We start from the raw sequence: 19,084 nt of genomic DNA, 5'->3' as shown, positions 1-19,084 counted from the left end.
CTTTCCCTAGTCATAGTCTTTTTACCATTTCTTTTAATTATTTAGGATTGTATCAAATCATGCTTGGTTGAACATTTCTGCTTCAGTTTGTGCTGTGGAGTTCACATTTTGAAAGACTTTAAAGAGTGCTGGTGACAGGTACAGTTGAGACAAGTAATTAACAAGCTGTAAGGATGTAAATATTCACAATCTGCATAGTGGCCACTGAGAGCAGCTTTGGACATACATAACTGATGTTTCTGGTTGTGTTTTATACCTTTTTAATAGCTAGCACAAAGTAGTAAATTAGGTTAAAATAAAACTGTAGTCAGAATAAGTCATTTTGTGTTTGCCTACTTTTCTTTCCAGTTGTGGCATCTGAAAACAGATCTTTTGTTTTGAAGAAAAGTAATGTTGTTCTGACTTGACATAGCATTTCAAGCTGGAAACAAGCAAAATTGTAACTGTTAAGTATAGGTTGAATGACAACAAAAGGAAAGGAAAGACAATATGGTAAACAATTATTTCTAGGACGTGTATCTTCCTGCTCCTTTCCCCACATCAAGCTTTTGCTGTTATCATTTTAAGAGTCAGTAATTAATTTTTTTTCTTAGACTTCATGTCACCTAATGTGCTTGAAATGGTGTGGTTAGTTGCTATAATTAAAGAGCTGGTTTGTGCATCAGATGGTTTCACAAACTAAAATATTTGGCAACCAGTCAATCTCAACCCTCTCATATCACACCTATAAAACGGGGGCACATCCTCAGCACACATAGCCTAGTGTAACTGCCTGGCAACTGGTGAAACAGCTCTGGTTCTTTTTTCTGAAGTACTGCTGACCTAAACCTGTATCAACACATACCTTTAAAAATATGAAAAAATACTTCCAGCTTAGGCATTCTTACTCAAACACAAATAGAACCCTTCCTCAGATGGGCTACTACAGCATGAGCAAGTTGAATTTGCCATTGACATATATTTACTAGTAACACTTGGAAGTTAATTTTTTCATTTTAAAAATTAGAAAGGAAAGAAAGATCAAGTGGTTTACCCCAGAACATGCTGTCCAGTTTTGTCTGAAGCGGGGTTTTAACTCTGAACTCCTGATTACAAATGCAGTGCATCACATCATCTTCCTCCTGTGGCTAGAAGCGTTATCATTTTGGCTGGTTGGCTGCAGCACCAGCAGCCTTGTCGTCATCTTTCTTCAGACACGCCTATAGTATGATTGATTCCAGGAGGAGATATTTAAATCATCAAAAAGTGTGACTCCTAACAAACTTCATAATAGACTAAGCACTATGTACTGAGTATACTATTAGCCACACCATTTTTTATCTTGCACCCTTTTTCTCAAGATGTCTAGCAATAGCTTAAGAATGAGTATGTGGCTAACATGCTCCATAAAAGGAGGTCTTATTTCTTGTTTTGCTAATTGGTTGGTTGGTTTGTTTGCTACAGGAGATACTACTGTTCGATGTGAGCAACTGGATATGCTTCAAGATTGGCTGTCTGAATTCAGAAAATCTACCTCCTCCTCCAGTACAGCCAATCCAGAGGAGCTGGTGGCTTTTGATGTAATCTGTGGAGATCTCAACTTCGATAACTGCTCCTCTGGTAAGACGAGGTTTTCCTTTTCCTGGTGTCTACCTATTCCAAAAAGGAATATGAAGGTTCTTGAGTCCTGTAACACTGTTGTGACTGGCTTTTGCAAGGAAAGGCTTAATTGCTACAGATACTTCTAAAACAGGTATTAGCCTTGAGATAAGCCCAGGAGAATAGCTCACACTTATGAGAATTTTAGTTACTAATGAAAGTTACGGGATTTTTGTGGAGGAAAAAGTAGTAAATTCATATAGTTAAAAATAATTTGATAGTACATATACACAGACATAGGAAATTGATGCTACAGAGAGAACTAAACATCAGTCCTGGAAAAAATTAACTGATGCTATGTGTTTCCATTTTGTGTGTTTTTTTGTTTTATTTTCTTTTGGTTTGTTTTTTTTTAAATTTCAATACATTTTAAATTTTTTTTTTCTTTCTATCTTTGGATGCTGAGGATACTAGAAAAAGAACTCCACAAAACCGTAATTAATGAGGAGCGAGTTCACAGAGATGGCAGCCTTTTCCAAATACAAATATTATGCTCTGTTAACAGTTAAATTGCCAACATGGAGTGCAGAGCATTGTGTTTCCGTATCCTCTCTGCCTTCCCGCTCAGTACAGCTCAGGCATCCACCGGAGCTCCTGGCTGGCTTTATACGATGGCAATCGACGCTGCTGGTTTGGAGCCAGCAAATGGCTCAGCGGTGCCCGGCGGGCAGCCTCCTGCAAGGCTGATGGCCAAAAGGCCTTTTGCCTGACTGGGCCAAAACTGAAGCTACAAAGAGCACAAGGCAGGTACAGTGAAGGGGGCTCGTCACAGTGGTTGTGTCTGCGCTGTGTTACCAGGGAGATGTGCAGTGTGCAGGTGAGCTCAGGCTGCAGCACTCAAAGAGGCTTCAGCCAGTCAGTCCAGAGTTTGTGGATTAACGGGCAGATTTGTGAACAGCACCTAGTGTGAATTCTGTAGTCTGCATAAGCAGCCTAGGTAACTGAGGCTGAGAGCAACAACTGTACCAAAAATAATTTTAAGCAACCAAAAAGCAAGCATTGTCTGATCTCAAAAATAATAACTAGTATTCTCTAATCTCATGACTTGTATCAGACACTTGTAATGGAAGATTGTAACAAAGTTGGAGAAAAGACCATCAACCCAAAGCACAGCTCTTCTGTTGCTTGTTTCTAGCTCATATGTACAAAAAAATAAATCGGTCACAACTATATGATCCTATATGAGTAAACTCGGTATGGTCAGATAAGGTGCTGGCAAGTGCTCCGACTGGTAGAAGAATCCATTATGTACTGCAGAGGTGAACAGTAAGTGGTAATGGCTACAGAACACTGTAGTTAAACACGTATTAGGATAAAATGTAACGGTAGCAGAGGTAGTGAGATTTTAGGGAGGGAGGGAAGGTAGAAATGTGGTAATAATACATCTGTGCTACACAGACAGGCTGAGGCAGCAATCGCAGCAGTGCCCATGAAGGGAGGCAGAAGCTGGGGGATACAAAGGGACACATTTGTTGTGATTTGACTGTTTCACTTTCAGTATTGTTGGATGGATGGAGCAGCCTGGAGGCAAACATGTCCATCAAGGAAAGAAACAATCTCCTGCACTTTGAAGGGGAGACTGCCCAGTCACATAGCAAATGGAAAGTGAGCAGGGCTGTACAGCATGAGGAAAGGGATAGCAGGGAAGCTGTGAGGCAGAACTTATGGTCTGTATTCTCGGCCTGCGAAGTTTTGGCACTCTAACCAAGATCTTGAAGAAGTAGAGAGTATAATTAATGCCATTGTGACCGGTCTTTTTAAAGCAGAAGTATCACTATTTGCTTTTGCAGATAATAGTTGTAAATATTGCCACCACTGCTAAAGAGGATTGAAAAGTAGGTTATAAAAAAACATTTTATTTTTGCTATCTCTGCAGCTTACTTACATCCTGCTGCTGTTTAAAATTCACTGGAAACTGAAATTAAGCTGGGTATTTCACTTTTTATTTTTAGATTGCTTTCTTTCCTTATGCACTAAGCAAGATTAATGCAGTGTTTTAACGTTTTCTCCTCCATTTTTACATTACTCATTGTTTTAGGGACGTTTGTTAGCATTGCAGAAATTGAACATTTTGAATTTTTTAAAAAAATAATCAGCTTCCTGTAATCATTTGTATGATTTTCTGTATTCTTTCCCACTCCACAGACTGATAGGGCAACTAATTAATGTTTTGGTGAATATCAAGCTTCTATTCTTAGACATATCGACAGTACAGTTTTCAAAGAGCTCCAGGTCCGTGAGCGACCTTATGCTTATAACAAATTTTCTGCAACCCAGTTTTCCCCTCCAGCTTTACAGAACATTATGACAACATTCATAGAGTGAATTCACACTTAGTGGGAACATTATGAGAAGGTTACTTACTGTCAGGTTGCTTTGGACTGACTTGTGTACAAGTTTATTATGTTTTTAAACCTTTTAGCATAAGAGAAAAAGCCTTCTAGCTAGATGGGTTGAGTTTGTCTCGTCAGCTGTGACTTGTCACTGCCATAGTTGCAAATAATCATGACAAAATTTAGATAGGTCATGCTGATTATGTTTAAAATGGCTTTAATGCTTTAGATAATATCCCAAGCAAATTATCAATTGCCTGTCCTTTCTCTTACCTATTATAGCTTGGAAAACATTCAGTGAATTTTTCTGAAGCAAGTAAAGCACAAGCTTTTATGCTCAAACTTACTGAGGTGTATATGCACACCCACAAACAGCCATGTACACTGTGAAGTCAGTCCAGGTCTCCACTGTGTGATCTAGCTCAACAAAAGTTTTGTACTGGAGTAAGGAATGAAGTGTCAATGGCAGGGTAAGGAATTATGGTTGGAAAACCTTCCCCGCAGTTCACAGCTAGAAAACTACCAAAAACGCCCTTCATAGAAAGACGCTGTAGGAAAGCACTGTTACTAGCAAGCATTTGTTGGAATTTCTAATCAAGACAAGATACTGCTGTGCAGTAAAGCTGCTACCGAACCGGTTCAAATCCACCCTATATATGTATACCCAGGAGGAAGGAGGACTTGCCTTTTCTGTTGAGGCAGAACACAGTTGTCCACAGGTTTATGACACGCAGCTGACGTGCTTTTTCTTGGGCTTGTTCTTTCCCTGCAGAGGACAAGCTGGAGCAACAGCATTCTCTGTTTACACACTACAAAGACCCATGTCGAATTGGTCCTGGGGAGGATAAACCATGGGCAATCGGTAAGACCTCCTCTGGCTACCTGTGTGTCAACATTTACTTGTCTGCCACTCACACGACACCTATAAGGAGCAGGTAGTTCAGTTAATGGGCAGTAAGAATTTGGCGGAGACCAAATATTTACAAGGGGTATTTCTGTAACGTGTATTTTATGAACCTTAACAGTCTCTTGTTGAATTATAATTAAGAACCTAAGAAGAGATCTCAAACTTCAGTCCACATTCTAGACCTTATGCATCAAGATATTTGAATGCCTTTCCACACCTATTCTACTTTTAAAGTAATCTCTAGATTATGGGGGTTTTTTTGCGGGGGGGGGAGGTGGGGGGAGCCAAGCTATTGTTTCTGTACTTTCTGCATGCAATGATAGCCTGCACCTTTTGATCAGAATGTTCCTCTTGGCACTTTATAAATACTGTAAGTGAGGATGTAACAAAGGAATTCAACACCACTACGAACCTGTAGGGTTCATCTTATAAAAGATTTCATGGAACCCCAAGGTACTTATAGCTGGTGAAATTCAGTTGAACTTGGTGAAGTTTTAGATCAGGAATTAGACTTTCTCTAGAGGACCAATTATAACTGTGAAGATACTAAAGGTAAGAATGTGGGACTGTAAGAATGTGGCTTTACTCTGTTGTAGCAGAAAAACAAACAAAAAAAAATGAAAGACACTGAGGCTGAGAAACTGGAAGGATGGGGGCAGCATTTGAAAGTTGGCAGGCAGTAGGGAGTTCTGGATGGAGGAGAAGTGAACACAGAGTGGTGCGTGCTCCCCCCCAGGCATGCTGTCTTCACATGCCTGTGCCCTGGAAGCTTGCTGAGAGGCAGGTCACAGGAGGTGTGCTGGGACAGTCACATCTCCCTTTCTCTTCACAGGTACCTTGTTGGATCCGGAAGGATTATATGATGAAGAAGTGTGCACTCCAGATAACCTACAGAAGTATGCAATTCCTAATCCTCCCATGTGCTTTAGACAGTTCCTGAAAAAGCCAATTCATTGCTTGCTAGTCAACATTTCACACATTGAGGAGTGTTTTACGGACTGTAAAAAAAAAAAAACAACCACAAAAAACCCCCCCACCAAAAACACACAAACCAAAAAAGCCAAACACACAACAAAACAAAAACCCCAAACAATTTTTTACTCGGGAGTAACTTGGGGGAAAGTGGCTGCTTCTCTAACACTAACAGAATTGGCTTCAATGGGTGAAAAGACGAGAGCAACTGCAGCCAGTGTTTTTATGCCTACCTGCACAGGCCCATAGGACAAGAAACTGAGTGCTACTGCAAAGGGTATGGGGACAGCTTCACTGAAGGTCCTTCTGCATGCAGCCAGTTCTGTGGTCACGGCCCTGTAAAGGACAGCAACAAAAGGAAATGTAGTTTTCCTCAAGTAAAAAACCCATAAAATTTAAAACGCCACCCCCAAGCCAACAACTAATTTCCCATTCTAGAAAGCTTGCAGAATTCAGTACACCTAAAAAAGCAAACTCACAAATATAGAAAGGAATTAAATAGCACATCAGACATAACTAGGAATATGGCTTAATATCTACCAGCCCTCTGATGTATTAGTTTTGAAGAAAGGAATTGAATTCTAGACATAAGGTCTGGGGTGGTCTAGTTTTTATTCAAAGTAAGCATTTGTTAGAGCAAGTCACACTTTGCACATTCAAGAACCTGCAAAATTTCCAGGCATTTCTATTCACGTGTTGAACATGAATTTGGTACATGTGAAAGGGATTTCTGGAAAGCAAAACTAAGGTAATTTGGCCCTACAATCAAGTTTGCAAATGCAAATCTGTAAGTGGGTGTATCATTCTATTTTATGGTTCCAAGAGCAGGCTTGGAGCTTTTAAAAAAAAAAAAAACAACCCCCACCATGTTTTCAAGTGGCCTTTTGAGACAATCTGTCACCGAATTACTTTTCGGGTATTTTGTTTTATTCCCTGACGAATTACTTGTATTGAGCAATTAAGTTCCACTGATAAATACATGACTGATAGATAAAGAGCCATCAAATGATCAATAAAGATTTAAGAGCACTACTTCTGCTACCTGTGTGTACGTGCAGTACCTCAGTGTGAGATACCAGGAAAATATTCCTGATTGCTGGTAGCAGAATATGCACAAGACTTTATAAGTACTAAATGTGTCTTTCAGTTTTCTGCAATACATTATAATTATCTTAAACTGATGAAAAAAACCTCTATTAGATGGGAATTTTTGTGCAGATTGCTTTTTGTGTAGATTTGCAGGGAAAGTGTACATTATATAGTGCATATATAGTAGAGAAATCATCACTTCCACCAGAGGCCAAGAAAGCCTGTCCTCCCATCTCTGCAAGGGACTGGTAAACATAAAAATTGCCAGTAAGTTCACTAAAACTTAAAGCCATTAGTCTTTATTTAAACCCATTAATCTGGGCTTTAAGGATGTTTAAATGTTAAACAGCACAGAAGCCGTGGAGCACTGTCTAGCTAATGAGTATCATTCATATACACAGCAGAACAAGGTACAGCCTAAAACTGATCTGTTCTCAAATTTTTCAGTAATAAACCTTCATCAGACTTTACCGACATTTAAATTGGCAATGTAAGCTATCCAGAGAATTACTCCTTCATCAGCACCCTTCCCGAGTTTATAAATAAAGTAGTTCACATTACTAAACTAATTAGGCTATAAAAGCAGCAGAACAACTAGTTCTTAAATATCTCTCTCATGTTAAGTACAGCATACGTAAAACATTGGACTAGAAGAATACTTGGTACAAATAATGCGCAAGTCATTTATAATTATAGAACAATTAAGAAGCTACATGTAGCAATCTGGGCCCTGCCACAGCGCTGGAAGCTGCACAAGCTTCTGCTCAGAAAGGCTTCATGAAATGCACACAAATAATCTCGTCTCGCAAAGATGATTGTCACCTCCAAGTAAAGCACTGGAATAAACCCATTTTCGTCTCTCAACCCTGAACAGAGGCTGGCACAGGAGAGCACATTAGAGCACAGCTAAGAAATGAGATTTAAATGCAAATTTTTCAAGTCTCCACTGCTGGACAGTGGCTCACAGTGCTGGGCGACAGGCTGCAACACCCGTAAGAAAAGCCTTCCTTAACTTGGGTGCTTCTTGCCTGAATGAGAGATGGTCCCTCGAGCTTTATGATGAGGGAGTAAGTTTTGCTTTATAGCTCCGCTGCAGACACTGCTCTTCAGACTCCTTTGTTCACTGCAGCTACGGTCAGCACTACAAACCGGCCATTGGCCAGGGAGCTGCGTGACAGAATTTTCATACTTAAACTTCAGAGTTATTTGGGACAGAAAAATCTTTCAAGGAAAAAAAAAATTACACTTCCAGTTACTTTTTATCCTCCCTTTCTTTGTGTCCTATGAATTAAGACAATTACTCTAAGAAAATTCAGGTTTAGTTGTGCAAGTCCGTCATAATTAGTTATGTTCACTTAAATTGTTAGCATTTAACTGTTAGCACGGCACAGCCAGCTGTCCAATACTTGTGTCTACTGCCTGTGGAGAAAAAGCGCAAGCCACAGCATACAAAGTGGTACAAGGTTTAGTCAGAAGCAGATGCATACACATTTACAATTAGTTTTCCTCACGTATTTGAAATTTACACTTCCCTTCCATGAGCAGTTGTGCAGGTTAAGTGAATACCCAGCGTTCACAGATTCAGCAGTTTCTCCTTTGTTACTTAATTAGCTTTGCCAAATATAAATACAATTTTTGAAAGAGGTCAGTCCCATCAAAGAACTTGCTTTCTTGAACTTAGAAAAAGAATTACAGGAAGTGAGTGAATCACTTACTTGCAGTAGCTTTTGGTAAAATCAGCTTGCAAATGGGTGCAGACGGTAAGGTAATTTTACATGAGTTAATAGATGACAGCCTAAAACTGAATAATACATAAAAGCAAGTTGTCATAAACCGGTTACAATAAACTCTAGGAACCTTCAATACCTCACTAAGTCCAAAGCGGGCTAAGAAAAGTTCTGATTGATTAAATAACTCCATGACTAGAATTTCGTCATTGTTCTCTTTTGAAGGCACATCTCTTACTTGTCAACTGACCCAAACTTACAGATTATAACACTAATGAGTATAATTAACTGATCAACTGTAGCAAGTGCTGTGTCCCCTCTGCCACCACTCACACCCTTCCAAAGAGACAAATTTTGACAAAGGAACCATTTGAATCTCAAACATTAGAACACATCACGAGAGCCTGGCGTTTGCCTCTTGTTTTTCCTTCATTCTGTACTCTCACATGCATGCATCAAAAAATTCCTAAACCTGACCTCATAAAACCCATCCAAAGTCAAGTCTTAAAAAGCAGGTGATCAAAAATATCTTATTTTTTTCCAAGGTGAAATTAAAGGCTTTGTACCTGCTAGGACCCAAGTTCATGGCTCAGTGTTTCTCCTGCGACAGTTGATGATGTAGCTTAATGGCGTAATCAACTCTTACAAGGGAAACCACAGAACCTTGAGCTCAGGTTTTGGCAGGTAAGTAAAGGGAAATGATTTTCAAGGAGGTGGTTTTGAAAGCAGTTTGTTTGTTTTTTGAGCCAGATGATAGCAAAACCCACAACCTAATCTGTCCCCCTCTGCATGTGCAATTATCATGCAAAACAGCTGCAACCTGCATCCCACCCCCCACACGCAGTTACCCTGTTGCAACTCCTGCATTTGCATGCACTGTTGCATCTGTTGCCTTTAGTGCTCCTTTTAAATAGGCTACAAGAAGGTAAACCAGGTTTCCTTTTAAATCCAACACAGAACAGCAAAACAATACAGAATTACTGTCAGAACAGTGACAGGGACCTTTGTGGGTTATCTGGTCCAAAGTCAAAGCAGGGCTAGCTTCAAAGTTAGATCAAGTTGCTCGAGGCCTTAAATAGTCTTCTGTATAAAACCTACTGTTACGGCTTAAGCACCCAAACTAAAAAGTTTAATAGGAGAGTTGCAGCTTATTTGCCTGAACACAAGACTGGTACCTAGAACACTGATTCTTAATTTTGTCTGCCTCTGTATCTGGTCCTGGGCTGTGTAATCTCCATGCAGGATGGGAGCAGTACTAAGATGCCCGCTGAGTAAGTCCATCTCTATAGAGGAGTTTGAAGAGTGTCACATACAGGAATCAAATAAACTAGGCCATCATTACTAGTGAATTAAGAGCTTGGGGTCCAAGACAGTAATCTGATGCTGAGGCTTGCTCAAAACCTACCACCATATGCCCAAAGGTGTGGTCCTGAAAACCATTCCTCACCCATATCCTGTCTGTAAAGCCAATTGTCTTCATTTGAGGAGCTGCTCTGATCAGAACAGGTCCGAAGTTTGTATCAAAAGTACTCAGGTTTGTTCTGAAGTCATCCATGAAACAGTTTCCTCCTCTCCTAGATTCAGCAACACTGGAAATCAGCCGAGGGGCTGTGGGCTGCAATATAGTACAGATAGATAGCAGGCAGGCAAGGTCCTCCTCACAGGTGTTTGGTCTCCTGGCTACAAGGGCAGGCCCAGATGCCCACCTTACAGCCTCTATAATGCCAAACCCACCAGGAGGCTTTAAGAGCACTGTTGGCAGTTAGAACAGCCTCATATTGGAAAACGCATCTGGAAGAAGATGTGCTTTTACAAGTTTAACAGTCCTTTTGGACAGGCATCACCCTTACTGGGGATTTGAAGAGACTCTAGCATAATGCACGAAGGGGCAGAATAAGCACACATTTAAAGCACTTGTTTTGGTTTTTAATGAAATAGGGTGCTGGAAAGTGAAGAAGGAAGGAAGGGATACTTGGTGTATCCCACCAGCAAGAACCACAGTTCCAGTCAGAAGGGAAGGAAGGCATCACTGAAGGGGAACGGGAGGAGGATTGACTATATGCTCTATACGGAAGAAGGCCTCTACCTGGAATGGAAAGTGGTGAGTTTCAGAGCTGATGAAAAGAGCCGTAACTTGCAGAACAAAATCGTCTGGATAGCACTGCAGCCTCTTCTGCCTGCATACTCCAAGAAGAACCTGCTGCTTTGCTATTTTCTACTTTAGCATGCAAGTACCCAGTTTGTAAACCTATTACATAAACATAAGATGAATGTAGGGATTCTGGTAGCAACACTGGTAGATGCACTGCTCTTGAAAAACAAATAAACAAAAAACCTTGTTTCCATTCCTTAAACTTTTGCCAGACTAAGTGCTTTGTCTGATGCTTTCCATGCCAGCAGTCTGAATATTTGTTAGTCTTTTCAAGTGTCTGGATGTGCTTTTATTATGCTTATGAAATCCTACCTAAGTTACAAGTCTGTGATACGCAGGCAGAAGTTGGCACGGGCTAACCAGAATGAGAACTTGTAGCATGCTGTCTGCTTCCTGGTGTAGGACGTTGCCTTATACAGAATTCCGTGATGAAAACGAGAAGCTAGTCACACTTACTTACCACACCCCATTGCAGCTGCTGCAGAAAAGCAGGTGATAGAAGAGTTCAGTGTAGCTTAGCACATACCTCCATCTGTGGACGCAGCAGCTTAGCAGCTGAATTCTTTTAAGGATTCCTGCTTCAGATGCACAAATGCCCACGGGCATCTGTACAGTAAGCCCATCTTACATTTTTTACAAACAACAACAAAACCAGTATTTGAATAGTTTTGACCCAGATTAGGTCTTTGGTAAGCCTCATGCTGGCAGCATAAAGAGAACTACAGTATCTATGCTTCCTGCAAGCAATTCCCAAAGTTATTAGCAAAGCGAGTACCTGGCTTGTAGGAGGGGACAGCTACATGGTATCAAATGAGGGTTAAGGTTGCTCCACCCAGCTGTCAGAAGCTGGGACACGCAGTATTTCCTGCAGAACTTTCATTTGGTCCTATGAAATGTCACCAGAACAAAGGCTGTAATTCAGAGACGCGAGGAGCAGGGTTCCAGATTGCCTGAAGCTCCCAAGAAGTTGAACACCTCGATCTTTTTAGCTGCATGCCGTATCTAGCATAGCACAGCCAGCCCCTCCTCAGGCAGGTGAGGTTACCTACTGCAGCACTACAGGTAAGGCTGTCTGGAACAACACAGATGTTACTGTAAATGGAAAGAAAAGGTGCAACAGATTTCACCCAGCCTAGTTCGACTGTGTAGCATGTAAATGGTTCACCTCATCCTCTGCACCACAGTGGCATGCCCTGCGTGGCGGAGAGCTTACCACTAGCCCTGCCAAGCTAAACTGGTCCCACATGTCCACTAATATAGTAAGGTACTTCAAAGTAAACTACAAAGAGGCATAAAAGCTGGGTCCCGGCACATGGTATAACAGATCCATTTTCCAGTCCTTCTTTCTTTTGTTTTCCTTCTGCAGGAAGTGGAAGAGTTCAGCTTTATTACCCAGTTAGCAGGCTTGACAGATCACCTACCAGTAGCAATGCGTCTCATGGTATCTACAGGAGAAGATGACCCTTAAAACTGACCAGCTTGGAGAGATTAGAAGAGGGAAACGTTAACAATATTACAAAAATATCAGAGGATAAGAACAAACTATTCTGGTGCCACGTTAGGAAAGATGACCAGACCTGACCCGGGCTACTCCCAGACTGCACCAACAAAGACGGATGTCAAAAGGGAAGAAAAGGAAGGGTTGTGGCAAAAAGCCACTGTCACAAGTTGCTCAGGCAACAGGGCAGGCCTGTACTACAATGCTTTCACTGTGGACCGAACGGAACCAAGATGGAAGTCCTAATTCCTTCTGAACCAGTGCCATTCTTACTAAAACATGTTTTTATACTAATATATAGCACAATTTAGTTTGTAATTAGTCTGTGAGTTAGTGCTGCTCAATGGTTTTTTGCATCATTTCTTTGTATAGCTATGCAGCTAAAGCTTTTTTTCTTTTTTTAGCCTGTTGAAGTTGTAGTAGAGTGCTTGCATCAGTAGCATGCGCCCGCACTGCATGCCACTCTGAGATAAAATAGTAAGATACCATGGGGAATATCAGAATAGAAGCGAGTTCAAAAACCAGACACCAGCCAAAGGAAGGCATTCTGGGACTGGCAAACCCTTCTGTCATTACAGATAGACCTTGAAACAAACAAAAACTCCATTCCGGCTGCAGACCAGTATCTTTCTGTCCAACTGAAGGATACTTAAAAGATTCAGAATTAAGACTTCAAGAACACAGTTCTACCCTTATTCCAGCTGTGTTCCAACTGAAATTAGGAAGTGTTTTGTCTAAATGATAACTCCAGAATCGGGCCTTTAGTTTTCTAAGCGCAACTTATTCCCTTAAGGAGAAATATAGTTCCCCTGTAATGTCTCTTCTTTCCTTCCCATACACGAGGCAGTTCTGAATTATTATGGTATGGGATGATATGTATGTTACAGTAGAATGAATAGATTCCTGTAGTACCACTGGTAACACCAGAGCCAATGTTCTGCCTTAGCTAGAAAGAGTAAGTGGGAAATAGCTTGTAAAATGCATGCTAGATATAGAGTTAAAATAAATGTAAGTGACATTTTGGGAGAAAAAGTATAGAACATTGTATGATTGATAAGGCAGGATAACCTAACAATTTTCCAAAGGAATCAGTACACTGAAAGTGTAGCATGGCTAGCAACTAGAGAATAGACCTGGGGCTCTCGGCCTTGGGTGACTACTTCCTACGAGCAGAAGGTTTGTTTATGTCTGAGAGACACAATTCTCCGTTTGTTACACACTCACAGACTTCAGTGGGGGTCCTGCCATCTAATTCCTATGTTCTTTCCACTGCAGCTCTTGTAAGTGTGGGGCTCCCCTCTGCCACCTTATCCCCATGGACCCGACCTACCCAGCCTCTGTAACCTTAACAAAAGTAATGAAAAGCTGAGAATCAGGTCCGTAACAAGACTTGGTGGTTTTTTTAGGGATTTAAATTCAGAAGGGTTTATGTTGCTGGGAGAACAATGAGACCCCTTGCATTTTAACCGATACTTAGTCTCTTCGGACTACTTCCTGTTCAGTTTTAGTGTAATTTCCTCTTACATTACAAATTCCCTGTGTTAAAAAGAGATGAATCTAATACTTATACTTACTCTACAAGGTAAACAGTTTCAGTTACGCTGGCGACAAATTCCTGAAGATGCTCTTGCTCTGGTTTAGTTTGCACCTGCTAGGAATCAGCGTGCGCTAAATCAGAATAGATTTAAATTAGAAATCCCAGTCTGCACAGCCTCTGGTACTGGCTTAATTAGCTACAGTAAACAACAGAACTTTTACTTAGATCAGCGGCCTGATTTTGCAAGTAGAGAAACTCACAAAAGTATTGGACTAACTGTTGGCTAATTCCAAGTAGGTAGTGGGCCACCGCTCACGCTCTCCCTCTGCGCCTGGTCTTGACACATTTTATGCCTCATTTTCCAGTCCTGGCGTCCCTTCAGCAGAGACTGCCTCTTAAAAGTGTACTGTGCCAAACCGTGGGGTGGTCTGCAAGTGTAACCCATGGGCACTCAAAATGGAACCAGACTCGATTCCCCTTTTTGATAAAATTAGGAATTCAAGTTTACAGCATCAGAGACTTTAGTATGCTATCCCAGTGCATCACCAGTTTGCCACTTTGTACGTTTCTCTTTATACAGAGGGTGCACAGATGTGCAGTGTGTTTTTCCAGTTTCTTACCTCTCCACCCAATTCAGAAAGACTTGTACCTGAAACAGTGCTTTTAATCCTATTTTCTACCTTGCTTGTATTTTATTAATCTTTTTAAAAAAACAAAAACAAACACAAACCGTATCAGTAGCAATTTGTGCACTGTCCAGCAGCTATTTCTCAGTAGGAAGATTAAATACAAGGTACAGTATTTTTAATAGCTTTCCTAACAATGTAAATTACAATTTGATATCAACTTCACTAAGTATCAGTTGCAGGAGCTGAATGTAACACTGTGTGGGATACAATCCTAAAACTACTGCCAAACAATGTTACATTTACAGTAAACCTAACATGGTCTAAATTACTTTCAAATTAGTTCTATGGCTTTCTGTTGACTAAAAACCAGGCACTTCTGTCAAATTTTTGAGACACGTTGAGAAGTATTTTTCAAATTTGAAGTAACCTGTTTTAGATTTTGATGTTCTTAGTTTCTCAGTGATCAAGAAACAGATAGCTGTAAAATGTTCTCTTTAAACAATACACATACATTTAATCAGTCTAGGTAGTTCTTACTAATTTACTGTCTTAAGGATCTAACTTTGCAAGAGTGTGATGCTGGGAGGTACAGCATTGTGGCACCACTGTACAGATGTTCCTTGCGTTTCTGCATTGACCCTGTGCCTTCCGATGCCTTGGTATGCTTGCAGGAGTCCGAGGGCATATGTACCGGAAAACTGTACGGACAGGCTTGCCTTTCCCGAAGGGTAAGATCCTGGAGGAAAATGAGTTTTGTCTACACCACTGCTACTACAGTTCCACATACTGTCTCACAGGAATCACTCAGACAACGCCTGTACCGGAAGGATATCAGTGATTACAAGCCTTAGACCGTTACTATGTAGTAGCGTATTTGCATTTTAAAACAAAAAGCGGGAGCAGAACATGCCTGGGAAATCAAACCCTGGACAGCTTTTTCAGAAGTCAATCCCACTTTGCTTAAGGACAGCATGACCCGATTTATTAATAGGATATTATTTGTAGGAAATTTGAGCTAAGCTCAAATTATGCTACTATGCTTACCCCACTTCGTACAGGAATTTCGGGTATCTTCAGGAAGAGGGTGATAATGCTATTCTTGGTTTCATAACTGCCACTCCACAGGGATAGTGTAGATGAAGCGTCATCTGTTTTTATAAAAGCTAGGTAACATCTTCTGTTTCTCATGTTCAATTTGCATTTTACAACTGCACTTCTAGAACAAGTGAACAAAAGACACAAATGAGGGCAGCCTAAAACTCAAAACTTCCAGAAGTTTCAAGGATGTCAGGTCCTTACACAGTACCTTTAGATCATTTCAAAAAAACAACCTACAGAGAACAGCACGTAGCCTCTCGGGCACGTTCCGATGCAGTTCTGTGTACCACAGCTCAGCTTCCGAGGAGCAGGGTAGTAACACCTAGTGTACAGCTCTGTGCTACGTGAAAAAGTGTTTACTATAACCAGTTCCAGTGGTGGCCACCTAGTTTTATTCCTTCACAAGCGACACTTAACAGAAGCTGTCTAAAGCAACCAAAGAGAAACTGTGCCACAGACTGGCTCCAGGAGCAGCCTGCAGCCTGCTGAGATGTTAGGGAAACTCCTGAGAAAGCTGTCTGGTACAAGAAGCGTACCGATCTTGTGCTATTGTTGTGACAAGGTTTTGTCCCAGAAGCACTCAGCTAGTCTGGCTAGACCCTCAGTCCTACTTGGTGGGTAAGACGGTGAGATTTAAGGAACTTACAATGCCAATAAAGGTTCTTTTTTTTTTTAAAAAAGGGTCTTTGTTTGGTGGTCCAGATGAAGCAGATCTGACCGTCCCCAGTTTGGGCTCTGAGCTACCCTGGGAGCACACGGCAGCACATCAGTGTCGGCACATATCATCAGCTCCGAAATGAAGCATTTTTACCTCCTCCTGACACTATAGGATGAGATCAGAAATACAATTCAAGCACTTTGAAAAACTCCCAATTTTATCATCTGGTACAATGAGGGTCAAATTGTTACTAAAGGTCTCATTTTTCCATGCCACCTTATTTTAAATATAATCTTGATGCTTTTAAAGACTTGTATTATTGCTGAGGTTTAGAAATCCTAGAATAACCTTTTTTATTTCAATGATTTTTCGGTATTGTATCCTTCTGGAACCTAATGTTTTTATATGGTAAGCACATACCTTCTGACATTTTATTATAAATGTATTAAAAAAATAAAAATTTAAATATTTTCATTGGTTTCTTTGCCTGCAAGAAAACCACAATCTCAGACCTGATAAAAACAAGGTATTTTGAACAACAGGGAGGGGGTTTTGTCTTTTATTGGTGCTGAAAGGAATAACTGGTTGATGCAAACAAGATAATAAAATTTCAAGGCTCAAATGATTCTGTGCAGTCCACTTTTTCTGTTTTTGTGATGTGGAGTCTGACGGCACTAACTGAAATCTGACTCTAAGATGCAGTCTGGTGGGTGGCTCAAGCATGGTCTCACTGTGCTATGCCTGTTCTAGTCAATCTGCAGGAAGTAAAGGGCGAAAGAAACGAGTGCCTTTAACTCACCCTGCACCTTGGCCTCTCCTGCTCAGACGCACCCCGCTCAGTTGTCAAAGTGTGCGACCTGCACACAAGCATTCACAGCACCTGCTATACGCTGCAGAACTGAACCCTGTCCCTCGCACCAAGCCCACGCCTTAAGTGGGAAGATATCCACCCCGCATTACATTCTGCTAGCATTTAATGGAAGACTGTTTCACAACAATGGTTTCTTACTATGCAGTTGTACATCTTGGTGTCTCCACAGTTACCTAGTCCCTGAACTAATGGAGAACAGGTCTTTGTCCAGTCAAATTTAATTTAAAAATGAAATAAACCCCGCCACGTACATATGTCCTTAAGAAATCCAGTGATTGTCAAGGGAAAAGAAACCATTCTAGTGGTTCAGTCTTTCTGAATGGTCCTCAAACTCCTTTATAAAAGCTAGCAGGGAACCCCACCTCGAAGAGTTTATTTTTTCCACAAGCAGAAAGTAGGAAACAGCAATCAAGGAGGAGCACAGCACACAAGTTTCTTGTCATTAGCACAGGAAGGGACCACTCCACCTTGTGAGACAGGATGTTAGATATGGATCTCTGCAGCCTTCTCCACTGCTGTACAGGTGATTTTTCTCCGCATCATGGCGCTACCATAGCCCTGTACTTTGACAGACTTCCTTTTGCAGTGGCAGATTCCTACTACATGCCTCTCCTGCAACACCCAATCTATTTTTCCATTGTTGCAGCTTGTGCTATTACATGAGCAGTTCATAAGTGGGCTCTCCTCTACTAAGTGCTAAAGAACCACAAGGCAACACACAATCATTTCTTGGACAGTTTGCATGTTCCAGGCATTTAACTAAGAACACATACAGAAAATTGCAACTCCTTCCTGCTGCCTCTGCCCCAGGCGTTGCAATGTAGTTTATTATGAACTCCTGCCCACAGCTGCCTGTCAGCCAGCACTGTAACTGCAATACCATCTGCCGCTTTGGCTACTGTACAGACTCTCTTGGCAAAGCACCTATTAAAATACAAACCTCCCTATCCCACTGAAAGTCCTCCTCAGAATGCTGCTGAAACCACTATTCTTCTACCCTTTCCTCTGGTTGTTTAATAAATACTTTGATGTACCAATTCTCCTTGTCGCAGCAAATTCAAGTGGCTCACCTACATTTTCATGGCCTTTCAAAAGACATGCGCTTACGCTCTGCTGCCGTTTTTGACTACTCCAGATTTCCCATCCACCACTCCTGTATCTGTAAGCCCTGCATATTTTCTTCCATACTTTGCCTGACATTTAGGGAAGGCTCCAAACAGCCATTTGTGAAATCAGTGAGCAGGCCTTGCTAGGAAGACTGGCAGGAAAACAACGATCCTCTTTCTCATCTTTTACATAATGGCAGATTTAACAACTGCTCCTTACCACCATTAGCTGTGAAAGGGAAGAAATGTGCGTTAATTGCAGCTAAGATTAGAGAAAAACTGGAGGAGAAAAAAGGATCTGAGGATAGTTACACATTAGGTCTGTGTACCGTAAAAGACCATGGAATCTCCAACAACATTTATTCTGGGGCATGTATTCATTCCCCTTCCCTTCTCCTCTGACCCCCGAAAACCCCTTTAGGGGTCAAACAAACATTTCGTATTATAGCAAATCATACACGTTGCTGATGACATGCTCAACCCTACAAATGCTGCAGTGCCCATGCTGGTACCATTGCCTCTCAGGCCAGCAGAGGCTTTTCCAACCTGCGAACTCAATCCATCTGCCTTCACCATTTGGTATGTTCTCTCACCCTCCTCCTGCCTGACTCACAGGCTCTTTGGGGCAGAAGTGTCACTGTCCTGTCTTTTATACAGCACCCAACACTACACTGTCAAGGAAAATGGTTCCTAGGCACCAAGAACCATCGAAACAGTAAACAGAAATCAAAAGAGGAGATTAAACTGTAGTAGCAAAATGCTACAGCCTTCTTCTGTGCTTTAAAGGATGAGATAATCGAATATAATCACATAAAATAAAGGGAGATTTTCCCCTTGTTCCTCTCAAAATACTAGCTTTCAGCTGGCTC

General features: G+C 41.2%; 1 protein-coding gene across 1 annotated transcript in view; it reads left to right on the top strand.

Annotated features, from left to right (window-relative positions):
- SMPD3 (sphingomyelin phosphodiesterase 3, neutral membrane (neutral sphingomyelinase II)) overlaps window positions 1-12,987 on the top strand; it is a 32,337-nt gene extending 19,350 nt beyond the window's left edge. The window contains exons 3-7 of the mRNA XM_010296186.1: window positions 1,444-1,599; window positions 4,744-4,833; window positions 5,711-5,774; window positions 10,605-10,767; window positions 12,185-12,987. Coding sequence (XP_010294488.1) covers window positions 1,444-1,599; window positions 4,744-4,833; window positions 5,711-5,774; window positions 10,605-10,767; window positions 12,185-12,286 — 575 coding nt within the window. The 3' untranslated portion in view covers window positions 12,287-12,987. The remainder of the gene's footprint in view (window positions 1-1,443; window positions 1,600-4,743; window positions 4,834-5,710; window positions 5,775-10,604; window positions 10,768-12,184) is intronic.
- The last annotated feature ends 6,097 nt before the right edge of the window (window positions 12,988-19,084 follow it).

The sequence above is a fragment of the Phaethon lepturus genome, unplaced genomic scaffold (genome assembly GCF_000687285.1).
Source record: "Phaethon lepturus isolate BGI_N335 unplaced genomic scaffold, ASM68728v1 scaffold23910, whole genome shotgun sequence".
NCBI lineage: Eukaryota > Metazoa > Chordata > Aves > Phaethontiformes > Phaethontidae > Phaethon > Phaethon lepturus.
This window is presented reverse-complemented; position numbering and strand designations above follow the sequence as displayed.